Genomic DNA, 20190 nt, shown 5'->3' on the forward strand with positions numbered 1-20190 from the left:
CAATGATAGTTTCACGATCAGTGCCACACTCCTGAAAGAATAGAGTGTAGAGTATATCTCTGTCTCCCATGGGAAATTAAGATAATTATTCTTGTAGATATGTTTTTTTAAATATAATTTGCGTAGATGAACTGCATTAATAAATACTTAATAAGATTGTGGTTTCTTATATTATTATCATTTATTTTTATTTTTATCACAACAACAAATAATCATAATTTGTGTCCGCAATGAACGTATCTCTCAGGTCAAAGTTTCATGTCTAAATGCTAATTAAACAAATTGACTTAGTTATGTGCAGCAGCCTGAGCGCACCGGGGAAGCATCTCAAAATGGCGCCACTCTGATCTTTTCATGCACAATGGCCCAGAAACACCAAGGGACTGCCCCCTGAAAATATCATCACACAGATGAGCTCTGGGGCACTAGGCTAGCACCTGCTACCAGGTCCCCTGCTGAGAGGGCTGGTGGTTCCATGGGTTGGGGGTGGGGGGGTAGTGTGAAAGAGCGATAGGGAGAGAGAAAAAAGAGAGAGGGGGTGAAAGATTAAAGGGGTGAGAGAGAAAGTGAGCGAAGAAGGGAGAACTACTGATAGGAAGAGAGGTAAAGACCGAGAGGGACAGTGAAAGGGTAAGAGAGAGATGGACTTAGGTGCCCACTACATCGGTAGAGTGCCTGGGTCACGGTTTAAAGAGTTGGATTATTCCACCAGTGCTGATGCTAACACAATGCAGTGGCTAATAGGTAGATTACATAGTCAAAGGGCGTTAGTGCTCATTGTTTCTAATGTACTCCCTCACCTACAGCAGGGGTTTAGCTGAGCTCCAAATCCGCCCACTGTATGTTTTGTCTTTTGTCCTCCACATGAGTGTTTCGAATGTCAAACTGATTACAAGGAAGTGAGTTGAGCAAAGGGAACCTGCCTTGGCTATCACTTTTTTGTGAAGGCCATTTCAATGAGGCTTACACATTCATGCATGCGCACGCACGCACACACACACACACACAGACACGAACGCACACACACATCAATAGAGCTTCCCGAATTTCTATAGTAGTGTGCTTCATTGCTCACGCTCCTTCTAATCAATTGTGTATGGTCATCCAGAGTGTATAGCCGCAGACATTTATACCGCCACCCTGTTTGGTGATCATTTCCAAAAACATTTCCTCTGAGCCACCACTGTTTGCACACAGTCTGCTATCCAACGTTATGTCTGTCCACCAGACTGGTATTCAGAACACAACAGTGCTTTATATTCTGCAGATGAATAACGGGACCTGATATGCAATAATCCATTTAGTGTGAACGAACCTTTTGTATTGGCTATTTTATTCATTATCAACTATGTGTGAAATGGCACCATTTGTTTCATTCTCGTAGCCAAGCAGCAGGTAAATAGGCCCCAGTATTCACGGTATGCTCAAATCAATATCACGGCACAAATCAGAAATAAGTATGCCGCCCACCCCTTTTTCTGACCAATCAGTGCCATGAATCCATTAACCTGGGAGAAAAGATAAACGGACAAATTCCAGAACCCTGAACTCATAATACACATGAATATGCTTTACTTCCAACTTTTCAAACAAGCTGCTGAATGTGCCAGATCTGTGAATACCCCTGTTTGAATACCACACATCATTCTGAGTGACATACTGTAGCTTTTTAAATCATTTAGCGGATGCTTTTAGCAAAAGTGACTTACCGAACTGTCAATGTTGTGAATATAGTGACACATATTGTGGAGTGGCGGTAAGGATGGCATCATAAACTCATGGCTCTTATCAAACCTAAAATCACATCGAAAGATTAGTGGGAGAACAGGAAGATTCTTACCAACAGTTAGTGGAGGGCCGGACGATGTGATAGCAAGAGAGGCATCAAGGCATAATTTGTCCATTTCAGAGATGTTCACGTGGGTTTAAAAAGTTAATAGACAAAGCCAGGGTAGTGCTTGTGATTAAAACTCCTTAATTACCCATAATGGCTGTTCGTACTGGAATACTGACATGTCCATTTTTTCGCTTACAAAAGAGATGTCCTTTTAATGAGATTAGCCTGAATAAATACTTTGGTATTCTGTGACTCAGTTGGTAGAGTGTTGTACTTACAATGCTAGGGTTGTGGGTTCAATTCCCGCTGGGGCCACATATATGAAAAGTGCTTGCACTGATGACTAAAACCCATTGTATAAAAGTGTCTGCTGTCTTCATCATTATCTAATATTTGTGTATACATTTTCTGTTTTGTTTCCCCAGACACTTCCTCTTTAAAACGGGCACAGAAACAACCCCTTTCTTTAGCACAGCAACCCCAGGTTACACCATGGCAACAGGGGCAGCGTACTCCACACCGGCACGTCCCCTACCCAGAAACACCCTCTCTGGAGGAGCTTTCAAGTTTAAAAAATCCCCCAAGCACTGTTCCTGGAGGTGCACCGCCCTGAGTGCAGTGGGCGTGGCTGTCCTGCTGTCAATCATCCTCTGCTATTGTATAGGTAACTATAGCCCCTCCTTATTGACATTGTTGTATTGTTTATTTACTTATTGACATTGTTGCTGCTGGTGAGTCTCTGATCCACCTCTACGCAGATGACATCATTCTGTATACTTCTGGCCCTTCTTTGGACACTGTGTTAACAACCCTCCAGGCAAGCTTCAATGCCATTACAACTCTCCTTCCGTGGCCTCCAATTGCTCTTAAATACAAGTAACACTAAATGCATGCTCTTAAACCGATCGCTACCTGCACCTACCCGCCTGTCCAACATCACTACTCTGGACGGCTCTGACTTAGAATACGTGGACAACTACAGATACTTAGGTGTCTGGTTAGACTGTAAACTCTCCTTCCAGACCCATATCAAACATCTCCAATCTAAAGTTAAATCTAGAATTGGCTTCCTATTTCGCAACAAAGCATCCTTCACTCATGCTGCCAAACATACCCTTGTAAAACTGACCATCCTACCAATCCTCGACTTTGGCGATGTCATCTACAAGACCCTGCTAGGTAAAGTCCCCCCTTATCTCAGCTCGCTGGTCACCATAGCATCTCCCACCTGTAGCACACTCTCCAGCAGGTATATCTCTCTAGTCACCCCCAAAACCAATTCTTTCTTTGGCCGCCTCTCTTTCCAGTTCTCTGCTGCCAATGACTGGAACGAACTACAAAAATCTCTGAAACTGGAAACACTTATCTTCCTCACTAGCTTTAAGCACCAACTGTCAGAGCAGCTCACAGATTACTGCACCTGTACATAGCCCACCTATAATTTAGTCCAAACAACTACCTCTTTCCCAACTGTATTTAATGTATTTATTTATTTTGCTCCTTTGGACCCCATTATTTTTATTTCTACTTTGCACATTCTTCCATTGCAAAACTACCATTCCAGTGTTTTACTTGCTATATTGTATTTACTTTGCCACCATGGCCTTTTTTGCCTTTACCTCCCTTCTCACCTCATTTGCTCACATTGTATATAGACTTGTTTATACTTTATTATTGACTCTATGTTTGTTTTACTCCATGTGTAACTTTGTGTCGTTGTATCTGTCGAACTGCTTTGCTTTATCTTGGCCAGGTCGCAATTGTAAATGAGAGCTTGTTCTCAACTTGCCTACCTGGTTAAAAAAAGGTGGAATAAAATAATTAATAAAAAATTAGTCCGTAGTTAACCATGACACTTCCTGCTTGAACTGGACTGTGTTCATACTGTGTATTATGTACCGTAATTGCTGGACTATTAAGCGCACCTGAATATAAACCGCACCCACTGAATTATTAAAAAATATGTATTTTGTACATAAATAAGCCGCACATGTCTATAAGCCGCAAGTGCCTACCAGTACATTGAAACAAATGGACTTTACACAGCCTTTAAACGAAACACGGCTTGTAACAAAAATTAAAACAGTAGCCTACCAAGTCTCCTCCTGTGCACTGAAACCACTGAAGTCATCTCCTTCAGTGTTGGAGTTGAATAGCCTCAGATTAATAGCCTCAATTGCTTCATCCGATGTTGGATCGTTTTCATTGTCGCTCTCGTCACTTTCATCCGGAGGCAAATACCCCGCTGAGCTCATGCTGCCCCTTCAACACGCAGCAGTCCAGCCTTTCGTAACCCGTTGGTGATAGTGGATTTTTTGACAATGCTCCACGCTGTCAGGACCCACTGGCAGACTTGACCATAAGTTGCTCTTCGCATGCGGCCCGTTTTAGTGAAGGATTTCTCCCCACTTGTCATCCAAGCCTTCCACTGAACACGGAGCGCCACCTTAAATGCACGATTTACACTGATGTTGAGTGGCTGCAAATACTTTGGGCCATCTGCTTTTCTTCCCTCTGAAAGGTTTGTTGTCTTTTTGAGTCAGTTCCTCACGCTGCTGTTTACAAAGTCTTATAATCGACTCATTAAGGCCAAGCTCCCATGCAGCAGCTCTATTTCTTTTTCCAACAGCCAGATCGATCGCCTTCAACTTGAAAGCTGCATCATATGCATTTCTCCGTGTCTTTGCCATGATGAGGGTGACACAATTACTACCGTAATCAGAATGATGGGAAGTTTGAGCGCGCTCGATTTACGTCACATTATGTGACGGTGCTCAGTTTTTTGGCGGCGGCATGAATCTTGCGAGAGCGGGAAAAATCCATAAATTAGCCGCATCATTGTATAAACCGCGAGGTTCAAAGTGTGGGAATAAAGTAGCAGCTTATAGTCCAGAAATTACGGTAGTATAGGTAGCTATAGGCTTACCCCCCCCCCCAAAAAAAAAAAGACAATACCCACTCTCCAAAGCTAAGCTAAGTATAGAAAAGAGCATAAGAGCAATCATCCCCACATACATGGACAACTACAGGTACTACAACTACTTTCAAAGCTCTTTCAAAGATATTATCATTGCAAATATAAATGGCTTGCCATTCAACCTCAGTGGTGAAACAGCCTTCAGTCCTCAGGAGAGACTTCCAGACAGCACCCAACACACTATAACACACACTATACCCTTTCCAATAGGTTCAACTATAGACTTTCTGATAGACAAGTCGACTCGACTGAATGGCTTTAAGTCAGCTCGATCAGCGTTGACTGGCGACTTTATAAGCTGTGCTAAAAGTAGATCTTCTCATTGGTAAGATAATTGGTAAGATAATGCTCTTTTCAGCATTATCTTGCATTATCTCGCTGAGCAGATATAGCAGACTCGAGGATATTGTTCCACCAGTCGTCGTATGTCAGTCGGATACAGAGACATGTCCCGATGACACTGTTGTGTTTGAATCTGTCAGATCATGGCAGTTCCACTGACAAGGGCTCTGCATCATCCTGCTATTCTGATAAAACACCCACAGAGTGGCATCACTGACAGCAGGTTAGTGTTTTTTTGTCATGAATCTTGTTCTGGAGGCAGCTCTGCAGAGTGGTCACTAGCTAGCATAGCCACAAAGTCATTAAAACTCATTTTAAATGTAACCTTAACCAGACTGCTAACCTTAATGCCTAACCCTTAACTTAAATTAAGACCAAAAACCTCTTTTTTTTCATGCATTTTTATAATATAGCCAATTTTTTCTTTATAGCTAGCAGTGGCGACAGGGTAGACTAGTGGTTAGAGCGTTGGACTAGTAACCGGAAGGTTGCAAGCTCAAATCCCCGAGCTGACAAGGTACAAATCTGTCGTTCTGCCCCTGAACAGTCAGTTAACCCACTGTTCCTATGCCATCATTGAAAATAAGAATTTGTTCTTAAATGACTTGACTAGTTAAATAAAGGTATCTAAGGGGAAATTGCTCAGTTAATAATAATAATAATATATGCCATTTAGCGGACGCTTTTATCCAAAGCGACTTACAGTCATGTGTGCATACATTCTACGTATGGGTGGTCCCGGGAATCGAACCCACTACCCTGGCGTTACAAGCGCCATGCTCTACCAACTGAGCTACAGAAGGACCACCAGTTCTGCCTCCATGACAAGAATCATGACAATAAACATCAACCTGCTCACTGACATGACCTAGTCCTATTCATAGGAGCCCTGAAAGACAGACAGTTTAAATTCATCTCGACACCCTACAATGACACTGTCTAGAGAACAACACACCCAGCACCCTACTGACAATATTAGTTTATCACAAGGTTGTCACTGACTGACCTTCTCGTGACAGCGTCATGTGTTGATGGGGAATAACCCCGAAAAAAAGGGAAATATCCTAAGAACTTGAAAGCATTCCTCTCCAAAGTATTTTGAGGAGAAGCGAGGGAGGGGATGCGAGGAGTCAAGAGCTGTAAGACTTTGCAACAAAATGTCTCCCAGGAAGTGCTTTCATCTCATTCATTAGCGAACCATTCTCCCCTATAGGACATAATTCCCCCACAGAATGGGCTTTGCCAGTTTTTTACAGCATGCATCAAAGATGACTTCTCACTAACCTTTAGCGGCTTGACCATAGCGATAAAACAGGTGGAGATTGTATCTGTCCTAACTGTCTTCCTGAGTGATGCACACCCTTAATCTTGTCTGTGTGACTTTCTCCTGAACTGCCATAGGATTCATATGGTGCTGAAGGGAGGACAGGATGACATGCTCGTATAGAGAGAAATAGGTCTGTGTAGAAATGATGCAACGGAGAGGACCGGGGAGAGTGCTCTCCATAGAAGAGGGCCATAAAAGTGCCATATCGATATCCATGTACATTATCCCTTTATGATCTGGACCCTGTTTTTTCGTGACGCATGTTTTTATCTTGCTCTATCATAAAGAGCATAATGTGTTTTTAATGTGTGTGTTTTGTGGGTTATTTTGTCTGGATTCCGCTTCTACGGCTTATGAGTGCTCATGTGGGCCTGTGCGTGCATGAGTGTGTTTGCCACGTGGGAGTTCCTATTGGTGTGAGTGTGTGAGTTCAACAGATGTAGGCGTTCTTTGCCAGTTGCCTCAGGTTGAGTTTTTTTCCCGACCTTCCTCTCTTTCATCTGCAGCCAAAACATCTGCCAGGTGCACTGTCTTAAATGTCTTCAATATACACTCATATACTTTGCCTCTGCCAGCCCCCAGATGAGAAACACAGTCCCACACATGCAGAACATACTCTCACATGGTCTCTCTCACACTCTCTATCTCTCGCTCTCTCTTTCTCTAACACACACACACACACACACATATTGTACATTAGCAAGTCAAGTCAGTAAACAAAAAAACAACAATACTGAATAAAAATATAAACGCAAAATGTAAAGTGTTGGTCAAGATAATCAATCCACCTAACGGGTGGCATATCAAGACGGTGATTAAACGGCATGATCATTACGCAGATGCGTCTTGTGCGGGGGACAATAAAAGGCCACTCTAAAATGTGCAGTTTTGTCACACAACACAGTGCCACAGATGTGTCAAGCTCTGAGGCAGTGTGCAAGTGTCATGATGACTGCAGTAATGTCCTCCAGAGCTGTTGCCAGGGAATTCAATGTTAATTTCCCTACCATAAGCTAACTCCAACATTGTTTTAAAGAATTTGGCAGTGGCTCCAACTGGCCTCACAACCGCAGACCACATGTGACCACGCCAGCCCAGGACCTCCACATCTGGCTTCTGCGGAGTATTTCTGTCAATAATAAAGCCCTTTTGTGGGGAAAAACTCATTCTGATTGGCAGGGCTTGGCTCCCCATTGAGTGGGCTGGCTTCCCAGTCATGTGAAATCCATAGATTAGGGCCTAATGAATGTATCTCAATTGACTTATTTACTTATATGAACTGTAACACAGAAACTTTGAAATTGTTGCACGTTACATTTATATTTCTGTTCAGTATAACTGACACCAGGCTGCATCCATCCAACTTCTCCCAACTTTTCAAAAATATGATCCCATTCGGCATTCTCTCTGATTCCGCTGCATTGTTTCTCCTCGCGGGGTTAGCTATGTATTTTCTGCAGTTGAGACCCCATACCCTGCTGCCCTGCAAGGAGTCTGTTTTGAAAAAAAGGTTTGATTCAGATAAAACCACTCAGAAATACGAAACGGCGGAGTTTGGCTTCCTCGGCACGGCTCCACAGCTGCCAGTCTTTTGAAGGAGTCTCCCCCTCTCACTGTGTTCATAGAAGACCAAGTCTCCCCCAACAACAAGACACAGCTTGATAGCGTCTTATTCAGAGACAGGGGTTGGAGGAATAAAATTGCATTTTTGGTTGGTTACGCAAAACAGGACTAGCAAAACTAGATAGTTTGAGGCTTGAAGACACACAAATACACATAGAAACAATTGGTTTCCAGATTTTTGTTGTTGTTGTTGATCCAGGGGTGTCCTTGTGTTGCTTGTTTTTGAATTGCTTGCTTTGTATTAGAGGAGTTGAGGAGTAGGCCCTCATCTGCCTCCTCCTGTCTGTTTGGTGACAAATGTTTGGGTACAACGTCCCACTGTGCTCTTTGATGCAATGATGTTTGTGTCCCGACACTCTAGTGTGCCTAAAGAGGCACAGCAGTGTTCCTCCGTATTGATTGTGCTTGCTGTGTCTGGGCCCTGTAGGGTTTTACAGTCTAGCACTTAGCCTACGTGGGGAACACCCATAGTAAGCTAACCTAGTACAAAATAATTCCCACTCTTTAGTATTTCTTAGACATTGAAGATGTAGGGCCATATGTAGAATGATTTAATGCAGAGGGGACAAGGTCACCCCAGGCCACAAAATGATGTATTGTCGGATCTCTTTTTCCTGCTGTCCAGCAAGTGTTGTGTCCTAACCGTAGTACATTCCACTGTTTTGTTCACATTACAGCGATGCACTTTTTCGGCCTCAACTGGCAACTTCAAGAAACAGAAAACCAACCCGCGTTTGAGAACGGAGAGGTGAAGGCTTTGCCCACTCAACCGAGCATACTGACAGTACTCTCAACTGACTATGGTAAGGACCTTAGCTAAATCTATTCAGATAGCCCTTTTAACCGAAATATTTAGCATACATTTGGGGAAGGAGCACAACACACTTCTACGTTTCTGAGTATGTCCTGCAGCCCTAAATTGCACCGGATGCTTGTTTGTTTGTTCATCCAGCTTGCTAATGTGATGCATTTGACTCAGCACAAAAATGGCCCTAAAAGTAGCCTTGCATATACTGTAGATACCATTTGAATTGCCCAGACAGCTTTGCACTACCTAATCATTACACCGTACCCCATTCAGCCTTTACCCGTAGAGGTCCTTTTGTATGCGATGTCTACCACGTGTGCCACCTCCCTTCCCCTTTACAGCAAAAGGCCAGTGACTTAATAGTTGCAACACTCAGTGTGATTTAAACTGGTCTAGATTTAAAACCTCGTTAGAAGTGCTAGTGAAGATGGCAGGAGGCTCGTTATGGGACTGTTTAAAGGCAATCGGTAGCAGGCCATTTTCTCTCTGGAGGCAAACGTGTCTCTGTATATCTTCATTTTGGTGAAGTGACAGGAAAAGTGACAGGAAAGGTCCTCATGCAAAAAAACACCCACACAAACAAAGATGGAAAGCGTTAACAAAGACGTTAACGACCTTCACAAGTATTAATGGAGCACCGAAATCACAAATGGACCACTCTTGGTTTTTATGGTCTTTGTTTTTAAACTGTAAAATGGGAAGCTGAAATAACTACATAGATGGATTCGTACCAAGAATTTTGGATTCATATTGTCTGTTATAATCTAAACACCGTAGGGCCATTGTGAGAAAAATGTAAATCATTTTTTATTTTCGTTTAATTTCAAGAGTCCTGCTTTAGTTCCACTCATATGTTTATTCCAAGTGGTTTTTGAAATAATTATCAGACAAACAGATTTGAACATTAATGTTTTGATCATGACATCACTGGACACGGAAGCAGGGTATTTAACTTTTCATTTGAGAATGAGTCAAATTCCCCCCAAAATCATCACGTGCTTCGTAGGTGTAGACTAACAGTGAAATGTTTACTTTCAAACAATGGAGCGAGGAAGACAATAGAGAAATAATATAAATGTAAAACTGCCAGTAATAATAAATACACAATGAGTCATGATAACTTGTCTATATATACAATGGGTACCAGTACCGAGTTGATGTGGAGGTTACAGGTTAACTATTTAGCCGTCTAATGTCTTGGTTTGAGAAGCTGTTCATGGTCCTGTTGGTTCCAGACTTGGTGCATCAGTACCGCTTGTCATGCGGTAGCAGAGAGAACAGTCTATGACTAGGGTGGCTGGAGTCTTTAACAATTTTTGGGCCCTTCCTCTGGCACCGCCTGAAATAGAGGTCCTGGATGGCAGGAAGCTCCACCCCAGTGATGTACTGGGCCGTATGCACTACCCTCTGTAGCGCCTTCCTGTGGGATGCCAAGCAATTGACATACCAAGCGGTGATGCAGGCACCCAATATGCTCTTAAAGGTGAAGCTGTAGAACTTTTTGAAGATCTGAGGGCCCGTGACAAATCTTTTCAGCCTCCTGAGGGGGATGAGGCCTTGTCGTGCCCTTTTCACGACTGTGTTGATGTGTTTGGACCATGATATATCCTTAGTGACGTGGACACCGAGGAACGTGAAGCTCTCGACCAGCTCCACTTCAGCCCTGTCAATGTGAATGGGTTTGTGCTCGGCCCTCCGTTTCCTGTAGTCCACGATCACCTCCTTTGTCTTGCTGACGTTGAGGGAGAGGCTCTTGTCCTGGCACCACACTGCCAGGTCTATGTCCTCCTACCGTAGGCCAGGGATCATCAATTAGATTTCAAAAAATATTGAGCTGCTAGTTAGGGGGCCGTGAACATAATTAGAAAAATCATTTGTAGACTGCAAATTGACTGCATAATCATTTCAATCCTTGCTTACATTTGCAATATGACCACATCATATTATGCATGGGATTACTTGGCAACAGATTTCCAAAATTAAGGTCACTTGGAGCTGATTTCCTGGTGTTTTTACAGTGTTTTATGTCTAACAAAATACCGAACCCTGTTATAGCCTGTCTCGTTGTCGTTTGTGATCAGGTCTACCGCCGTCATGTCGTGGGCAAATTCATGTTTGATCGTAACTCAGACGGAGTCATAATTAAGTGGGTGTCTTTGCAGCTACATAAACCTTTAAAAGCTTCATTTCCCCATCCTTTTGATGTATTGTTACAGTACTGTATCAGGTAGTGTATCAGCTATTACATTTAGATCCTTTACATTAGTGAATCACAGACACCACAAAAAAGATAGGGAAACAGATGGTGGAACGATCTGTTCCATTCTCATAATGGAGCAACCAGCAAGGTTTTATTTGAGTGGGAATAAAGAAGTTTGAATTGTACCAGGAAGTAGAAATATCTGTAACTACTGAAGCTGATTTGTATTTATATGTTGTTAAAAAGAAGTGATTTTAAGATCTCTTTTAAATATGTCCACTGTTTCCTCCTCCCAGGTTCTCTGGTAGGCTATTCCAGAGGCTGGGGCATAATCATGATTTATTTATTTTACCTTTATTTAAATAGGCAAGTCAGTTAAGAACAAATTATTATTTTCAATGATAGCCTGTTCAGGGGCAGAACAACAGATTTGTACCTTGTCAGCTCAGGGATATGAACTTGCAACCTTTCGGTTACTAGTCCTACACTCTAACCACTAGGCTACCCTGTCACCCCAATGACTAAAGGCTGCTTCTCCATCATTTTATTTCAATCAAGGTGATATTGAAAATGTTATCATTTTGCCAAAAATGGGTTCACAGAACACAAGAACAGATGTTTGTAAAACTGTAACTGTGGTTTCAGAGAGCTTGCACAGTATAGGTATAGTTTTTGAATATGGTGATGAACCGGTAAGTGCTCTCTCTTTCTCCCTTCCAGGCAGGAATGGTGCGGCCCATCAGGAAAACAGCTCCATTGACACCGGGCAAGTGGAGGTGGGCAGGAGGGTCGGTCAGGGAATACCGCCAGGGGTGTTCTGGCGCTCTCGGCTAGCTATGGAACAGCCGCGCTTCCTCAAGTTCAACATCTCTGTTCAGAAGAACGCATTGGTTGGGGTCTACGGGAGGAAGGGTATCCCACCATCTCACACACAGGTAAATGGTACATCTGTTGAATCGGGTGTAGAAATCTGACTGTATGAATTTTGCAAAATGACAAACAAATCCACTGCCATGCTTAGAATATTCCTCTTTTCACTTTTATCTTCGAAGTGTCCCAAAGACAAAGTTTTATTTGTAAAACTGTTCATCCACTGAACGACCAGATTCTAATCCTTGAGCGGATGGTCGGGGGTGGGGCAGGACCATAATTTCAAATCATTTGTAGATTGCAAATTTACTGCGAGAATTATATAGATGTAATATTTGACTACAGCATAATCATTTCAAACCTTGCTTACGTTTGAATACAATCACTTCGTATTATGTATGGAAATACTTGGGAACAGATTTACAAAATTAAAATCAATTGGAGCTCATTTCCTGGTATTTTATGTCCAACAATTAAAATTATATATATATTTTTTTTGTCAGAGTTCCCCAAATGGCTCGCTGGCTGCCAGTTGGGGAAGCCTGACTTAAAGGGTTGTGACCAGGCAGTTGCTATTTTCCATTTCACTCTCGAGTAAAAGCTTTCAACTTCACCTTTTTGACATTCTCTGACTTGACTTATTGAAGAGGAGCCTCTTTCAGTTGGGCCACTATCAAAAGAAAAAAAAAAATTCAATACAAATTACAACAGGAAAGAAGAGATTACAAGATGAAAGAAGGAAGGAACCCAACATAATCAAAGACAACAAACAGAGTCCTAAAGAAAGAAGCCTCCTTTTATGTCCAAAGCGATTGCTGTGCAGGAAACTGTCAATGCCTAGACACAGAGTCCACCACCACTGCCTTAGAAAACTGTCTGTTAAATTGCCAGGGAGATAAATCGATGTGTTTACTTAACTGAGCATGAAAGACCCCAATGAGAGATATTGACCGTTGGTTACATTTACAGCCTGAGGAGAGGAACAACTTTAAAGTGCATCACCTACCCCTCAAAAGAAAATAAAAAAACTCAATTTGTTATTGAGCGTCTTACTCTGCATGAATTATCAATGGTTTAAAAGTTGTTTTTTTAAAGAAATTATCAACACTAGTTTGAATTCCCAAGTACTAGCTAATCATTTTTAACAATATTTGTTAGGGGTACATCAGCTTTAAAATTGCAGATAGATTGTAGCTTCCACCAATGTAATTGTCTGCATCATTTCCAATCCCCCATATATTCCTTGTAAATATATACAGTACCAGTCAAAAGTTTGGACACACCTACTCATTCAAAGTTTTTCTATATTTGTATTATTTTCTACATTGTAGAATAATAAAGACATCAAAACTATGAAATAACACATATGGAATCATGTAGTAACCAAAAAAATGTAGATGAGATGGACCGCAGAGTGAAGGAAAGCAGCCAACAAGTGCTCAGCATATGTGGGAACTTCTTCAAGACTGTTGGAAAAGCATTCCAGGTGAAGCTGGTTGAGAGAATGCCAAGAGTGTGCAAAGCTGTCATTAAGGCAAAGGGTGGCTACTTTGAAGAATCTCAAATATAAAATATATTTTGATTTGGTTTAAGACTTTTTTGGTTACTACATATTTCCATGTGTGTTATTTCATAGTTTTGATGTCTTCCTTATTAACAATGTAAAAAATAGTCAAAAATAAAGATACATCTTTGAATGAGTAGATGTGTCCAAACCTTCAACTGGTACTATATATATACATATATCATTATTATGATTATTTTTTTGTATATATACAGTGCCTTACAAAAGTATTTATCCCCCTTGGTGTTTTTACTATTTTGTTGCATTACAACCTGTAATTTAAATGGATTTGTATTTGTATTTCATGTAATGGACATACACAAAATAGTTCAAATTGGTGAAGTGAAATTCTAAAAATAACCTTTCATAAAATGTTTTTTTTTAATGAATTTTAAAAAACGGGAAAGTGGTGCGTGCATATGTATTCACCCCCTTTGCTATGAAGCCCCTAAATAAGATCTAATAAGATCTAAATAAGATCTAATACGATCTAAAGCGACTAATTACCTTCAGAAGTCACATAATTAGTTAAATAAAGTCCACCTGTGTGCAATCTAAGTGAGACATGATCTGTCACATGTTCTCAGTAAATATACACCTGTTCTGAAAGGTCCCAGTGTCTGCAACACCACCAAGCAAGCGGAACCATGAAGACCAAGGAGCTCTCCAAACAGATCAGGGACAATGTTGTGGAGAAGAACAGATCAGGGTTGGGTTATAAAAAAATATCTGAAACTCGGAACATCCCACGGAGCACAATTAAATCCATTATTTAAAAAAAAATGAAAGAATATGGCACCACAACAAACCTGCCAAGAGAGGGCCGCCCACCAAAACTCACGGACCTGGCAAGGAGGGCATTAATCAGAGAGGCAACAAAGAGACCTAAGATAACCTTGAAGGAGCTGCAAAGCTCCACAGTGGAGATTGGAGTATCTGTCCATAGGAACACTTTAAGCCGTACACTCCACAGAGCTGGGCTAGCCAGAAGAGTGGCCAGAAAAAAAGCCATTGCTTAAAGAAAAGAAAATAACAAACATGTTTGGTGTTCGCCAAAAGGCATGTGGGAGACTCCGCAAACATATGGAAGAAGGTACTCTGGTCAGATGAAACTAAAATGTTGCTTTTTTGGCCATCAAGAAAACGCTATGTCTGGCGCAAACTCAACACCCCCCATTACCCCGAGAAAACCGTCCCCATGGTGGTGGCAATATCATGCTGTGGGGATGTTTTTCATCGGCAGGGACTGGGAAACTGGTCAGAATTGAAGGAATGATGGATGGTATATGGCACAGCTGTCAATATTTGTTGTCCTTAAATGAAGCTGGTACACTTTTTTTATTCATCACAAATTTATTTAACCAATTTTGGTCTTAAATGCAGGGCCAACAGACAAGTTTCTTACTTTTTCCCCCCTTCGACTTGCCGAACCCTTTTTGCGGTAATGGAAGTTGGTTGTATTATATGTTCTGTCTTTTCTGGTGGATTAAACTGATATTGCAACCAAGTTTCTGTATCTTGTTTTAAAAATAGTGATATTTTGGAGATGATTTCCTTTTCAAATAACCAAAAGTGATCTGAATAAAAGGAAAAGGGCCATTCTTTAACAAGGGTGAGACATTTTTACCAGTCTGCTGGAGAACCAGTTTCGATTTAAATATAACTTTTGTATGACCGAAGCCTTTAGTGGGAAGTCTAATGCTTTAATATTTAATAGACACAAAGTCAACCACCACTGCCTTAGAAATGGTCTGTTAAATTGCCAGGGAGAAAAATCGATGTGTTTACTTAACTGAGCGTGAAAGACCACAATGAGAGATATTGACCCTTGGTTGCATTCACAGCCTGAGGAGAGGAACTTTAAAGTCACCACCTACCCCTTAAAAAAATAATAATAACTAAATGTGTTATTGTTTTACTCTGCATGATTCATCAATTGTCTAAAACTAGGTGTGTGAAGAAATAATCAACAATAGTTTGAATTCCCAAGTATTAGCTACTAATTATTTTGTGGTTAATTTGGTAGCCAAGCTTGGCTTGGCTTCTTGTCCATAATTATTTGCTCCTATTGTTAGATTGAGATGAGCCTTTGCCAAGGAGTCAATATGTACACACTGATCTGGGAGTAAATTAATATTTGGATTTTGGACTTTTCTTACTTGACCCCCTGGCCACCAACACAAAATGGCCTACATCAGCACCCCTCAGCTCCTCTCAAAAGGGTTTAAACCACTGAGTGTTGACTTGGCTCACCCTTGCTTTAATGCTTTATTTCCTATCCGTACTTAGTCAGTTGGAGAGTTGCTTTGTTTTGTGTCCGCTGCATGTCCCATTTCTCATACTAAATAGTTTTCTTATGTGCCTTTTACTTCTTTCAACACCCTGTATTTGTGTTTGTGTGACTGAAACACTGTTAACATACAGATTGAAAAGGATCATTCTTCTGGAAAATCTTTACTTTGACTCAATTCAATCATGGATATCTCCTTTAATGTAAAATGATATATTTCTTTTAACATATATTTTCCCTATATGCACCTGGAACTACAAAGAATGTCAAGGCAGATTTTTATCATAATCTTATGTCGAGTGACCAATGAATAAGTCCCAACTGACTTCTCTGGTTCACCTTTCTTCAGTATGACTTTGTGGAGCTGCTGGATGGCAGCAGACTCATCGCCAAAGAGAGGCGGGCTTCCACAGAGCCGGAAGCCAAGGGGCAGATGGAGCACCAGGTCAGCCTTCACCAAGCTGGCTTCATCCAGTACCTGGACTCTGGGGTGTGGCATCTGGCCTTCTACAATGATGGGAAGAGCCCGGAGACAGTATCATACAACACCATCATCCTAGGTAAGGGACCACCTCTGTAGAAATGGGTGAGGAGGGCACTATAGATTTATGTTAATGTACTTATTGGAGGTTATTTTTCCCCAAGTTACTGAGTGAACATTCCTTCTTAGAGAATGACTGAATAGTTGCCAGATTACCACACACATACACTAATCAAGAATTTAAACTACATCTACATGGGCTGAGTTTTGCGTTGGGGAATTCCGTCAATCCGTTAAAATATGGAGTTATCGATTACCAATGTCAAAATTGCCTGGATCTGTTGAAACCAGGGTTTGGAACGAAAATTATTTTCCAATCATTTCGTACTGAATAGAACTATAATTTTTCTTGTTCCGTTCCACTGTTCCGATCTGCAAAATAAAGTTGTGGACTGGATCAAACTCCCCAAAACAGTCCTTCTGTTCCTTTTTAAGTATCTAAAATAGATGTTTTCTTTTATTTAGCTCGACATTAAATGAATTCACCAATCAGTGCAGATAGAGCTGCTTGCTATGGAGCAGGCAAGCTATAATTCTTTAACTACATGCATTGGACTGACAAGTGTAGGGTGCGAGATGTGACAAATTTTGCAGGTGGGGAGAGAGCAAGAGAAGGTGGTGGAGGAGGCTTGACTTGAAACGCTGGGCATCTTGTTATGACAAGCATTATTTGACCAGGGATGTTCTCTTGACAAGTGAGGGAATTGAACCATTTTCCCGTCTTCTTAAATATTGTACTTTTGTACTTTTGGGTGTCAGGGAAAATGTATGAAGTAAAAGTAGTCCAAAATATAAATAGTAAAGTACAGATACCTACAAAAAAAAAACTCAAGTAGTACTTTTAAAGTATTTTGACCTAAGTTCTATACACCACTGGTAATTATATCCATTTTATCACACTTGATACTCCTAATTGGATTTACTTGTGATTGGAGACACGGAAGTGCGCCTTAAGTGCCCTTAAAGCCTATAACTGGAGTGCGCATCACTGCGCTATTACTCAGATCGCATCTCAGAGCGCATCGTTATATTCCTTCACTCATTCACACACATTGTTCAAAGGTAAATACCCCGACAGATGAAAATGCACATGAGGGCTATTTACTTATCAATGAAATAGGCTAATAAAAACCCTAATGCATGGCTGATTACTACTGCCGCCATGTTAGGCCAGTTCGCTTGCCCCAAATATTGTTTCACTTTCGAGATAAGCACAACTTTTCTCTCCCGACACTTATCCTGCAACATTTGTGCAATCCAAATAAGCTATCTACATTTGTAATTTTATTTTTGAATGATCTGTCGCTCGGTAAACATGCCTGGGCAAGAATAAATAATGTCAAGAAGCATGAGCTTAGATCACAAGACGTCGTCAACAACTAAATAATTATACGGACAGACAAAGTAGGTCTACTAAACAACACCAAGTCGAGAGACAAAAACAACCACATCGCCTTTGTCTACAGAAAATAATTAGATTGAACAACAATGACTGGCTAGGGATTCTGATTAATACATAATGTTTGGAGAAGGGGAGACTTGTGCCCTGAGATGAATCTATTCTCTAATTAAAAAATCTCTCCCTAATTTCGGTGGGGCAGGTAGCCTACACACACACACACACTGGAAAAGATGTTCAGCTGGCATGCAGAAACTGGAATATGTTGCTAAATGACAGAGGGCTTTGCATAGGCTCTTTGTTACATTTTTTGTGGGACTGTAAAAAAAGATATGGAAAGTAATATACGTTATTAACCGGTTCCCATGCTTTTAAAATAGCGGTTATGTTCCGGAACTGTATAGATCATGTTCGTTCCCGGTTCTGATTCCTGTTCTGAAATCGTTTTTTAATGTCATTCTTTTCCGTTTTTCGGTTCTGTTCCCTGAAACCAGTTCCAACCCCTGGTTGAAACTGACATCCTGGTAGTGAACATCCAATACAAGTCTTCAAAAGCAATAAAAACGAAACGTTTGTGTTACGATGGCAATCTAAACGAGCCCCCAGCCTAGAGGGAGATCCCTTTACGAGTGCTGGTCTTTTGAACGAATACAAGATGTGCCAGTGGATATGCCCAATTAACTGAAAGGATTTACTTGTAAAGAGTTCAGAGATTACGCTGCTGTTCTGGGCATGATCAGTCATTCAAGTAAGATTTTACCAAAGGAGAAAGAAAATGTGTCAAGGAATAATGAAAATAATGAATTTACAGACAGGTTATTTCACTTATACAGTTGAAGTCGGAAGTTTACATACTGTCATGGAAATGTCCTGTATTTACCAAATCATGAGAGCAAACCACACACAAGTCAGAGATATCATAAAGTCCATATTTAATTATATGAGCTCCATCACAACCCTGTGACTCTCAGATCAATCCAGTGTCTATAAATTAATTCTCTGAGAGTCCTTACACATTGCAACTGAGATCCTTTATAGCAAAGACACAGATAGCCAGACAGCATTTGCTATAAATTATCGTTCAGCTTTGTCTCCTAAACTATGTTCTCATCTCGCTCTCAGGACCATAAAACAAATCCTCATATCAACAGGCATATGTCAAATACACCCCTCCTTGACAAGATCACAGAGACACAGTGACTGGCACACAGACATTGTGGAGCCAAGAGATAATTGATTTAAAAGATATGTTGATATATGAAGACAAGCTTGACCCCTCCCCTCTCTGTCCATTTGGAAGACCCATTTGGGACCAAACTTTAACTTCCTGACTAATGTCTTGAGATGTTGCTTCAATATATATCCACATAATTTTCTCTACTCATGATGCCATCTATTTTGTGAAGTGCACCAGCCCTTCCTGCAGCAAAGCACCCCCACAACATGATGCTGCCACCCCCATGCTTCACTGTTGGGATGGTGTTCTTCGGCTTGCAAGCCTCCCCCTTTTTTCTCCAAACATAACGAGGGTCATTATGGCCAAACAGTCCTATGTTTGTTTCATCAGACCAGAGGACATTTCTCCAAAAAGTATGATCTTTTTCCCCATGTGCAGTTGCAAACCGTAGTCTGGCTTTTATATGGCAGTTTTGAAGCAGTGGCTTCTTCCTTGCTGAGCGGCCTTTCGGGTTATGTCGATATAGGCCTCGTTTTACTGTGAATATACATACTTTTGTGCCTGTTTCCTCCAGCATCTTCACAAGGTCCTTTGCTGTTGTTCTGGGATTGATGTGCACTTTTCGCACCAAAGTGTATGTTCACCTCTGGGAGACAGAACGCTTCTCCTTCCTGAGCGGTACGACTTGAGCGTGGTCCCATGGTGTTTATACTTGCGTACTATTGTTTGTACAGATGAACGTGGTACCTTCAGGCATTTGGAAATTGCTCCCAAGGATGAACCAGACTTGTGGAGGTCTGCATTTTTTTCTGAAGTGTTGGCTGATTTCTTTGGATTTTCCCATGATGTCAAGCAAGAGGCACTGAGTTTGAAGGTAGGCCTTGAAATACATCCACAGGTACACCTGCAATTGACTCAAATTATGTCAATTAGCCTATCAGAAGCTTCTAAAGCCATGACATAATTTTCTGGAATTTTCCCAGCTTTTTAAAGGCACAGTCAACTTAGTGTATGTAAACTTCTGACCCACTGGAACTGCTACAGTGAATTATAAGTGAAATAATCTGTCTGTAAACAATTTTGGGAAAAATGACTTGTGTCATGCACAAAGTTGATGTCCTAACCGACTTGCCAAAACTATAATTGTTAACAAGAAATGTGTGGAGTAGTTGAGGAATGAGTTTTAATGACTCCAACCTAAGTATATGTCAACTGTATCTAGCTATATATACATC

At 41.1% G+C, this 20190-nt stretch overlaps 1 protein-coding gene across 4 annotated transcripts in view; it reads left to right on the top strand.

Annotated features, from left to right (window-relative positions):
- Positions 1-20190, top strand: part of LOC124011003 (teneurin-3-like) — a 193861-nt gene that overhangs the window by 120069 nt on the left and 53602 nt on the right. For all 4 annotated transcript variants that reach the window (XM_046323892.1, XM_046323893.1, XM_046323894.1 and 1 more), the window contains exons 5-8: positions 2263-2501; positions 8784-8909; positions 11835-12049; positions 16188-16398. In XM_046323892.1, the coding sequence (XP_046179848.1) occupies positions 2263-2501; positions 8784-8909; positions 11835-12049; positions 16188-16398 (791 nt within the window). The remainder of the gene's footprint in view (positions 1-2262; positions 2502-8783; positions 8910-11834; positions 12050-16187; positions 16399-20190) is intronic.

The sequence above is a fragment of the Oncorhynchus gorbuscha genome, linkage group LG23, assembly GCF_021184085.1.
Source record: "Oncorhynchus gorbuscha isolate QuinsamMale2020 ecotype Even-year linkage group LG23, OgorEven_v1.0, whole genome shotgun sequence".
Lineage (NCBI taxonomy): Eukaryota > Metazoa > Chordata > Actinopteri > Salmoniformes > Salmonidae > Oncorhynchus > Oncorhynchus gorbuscha.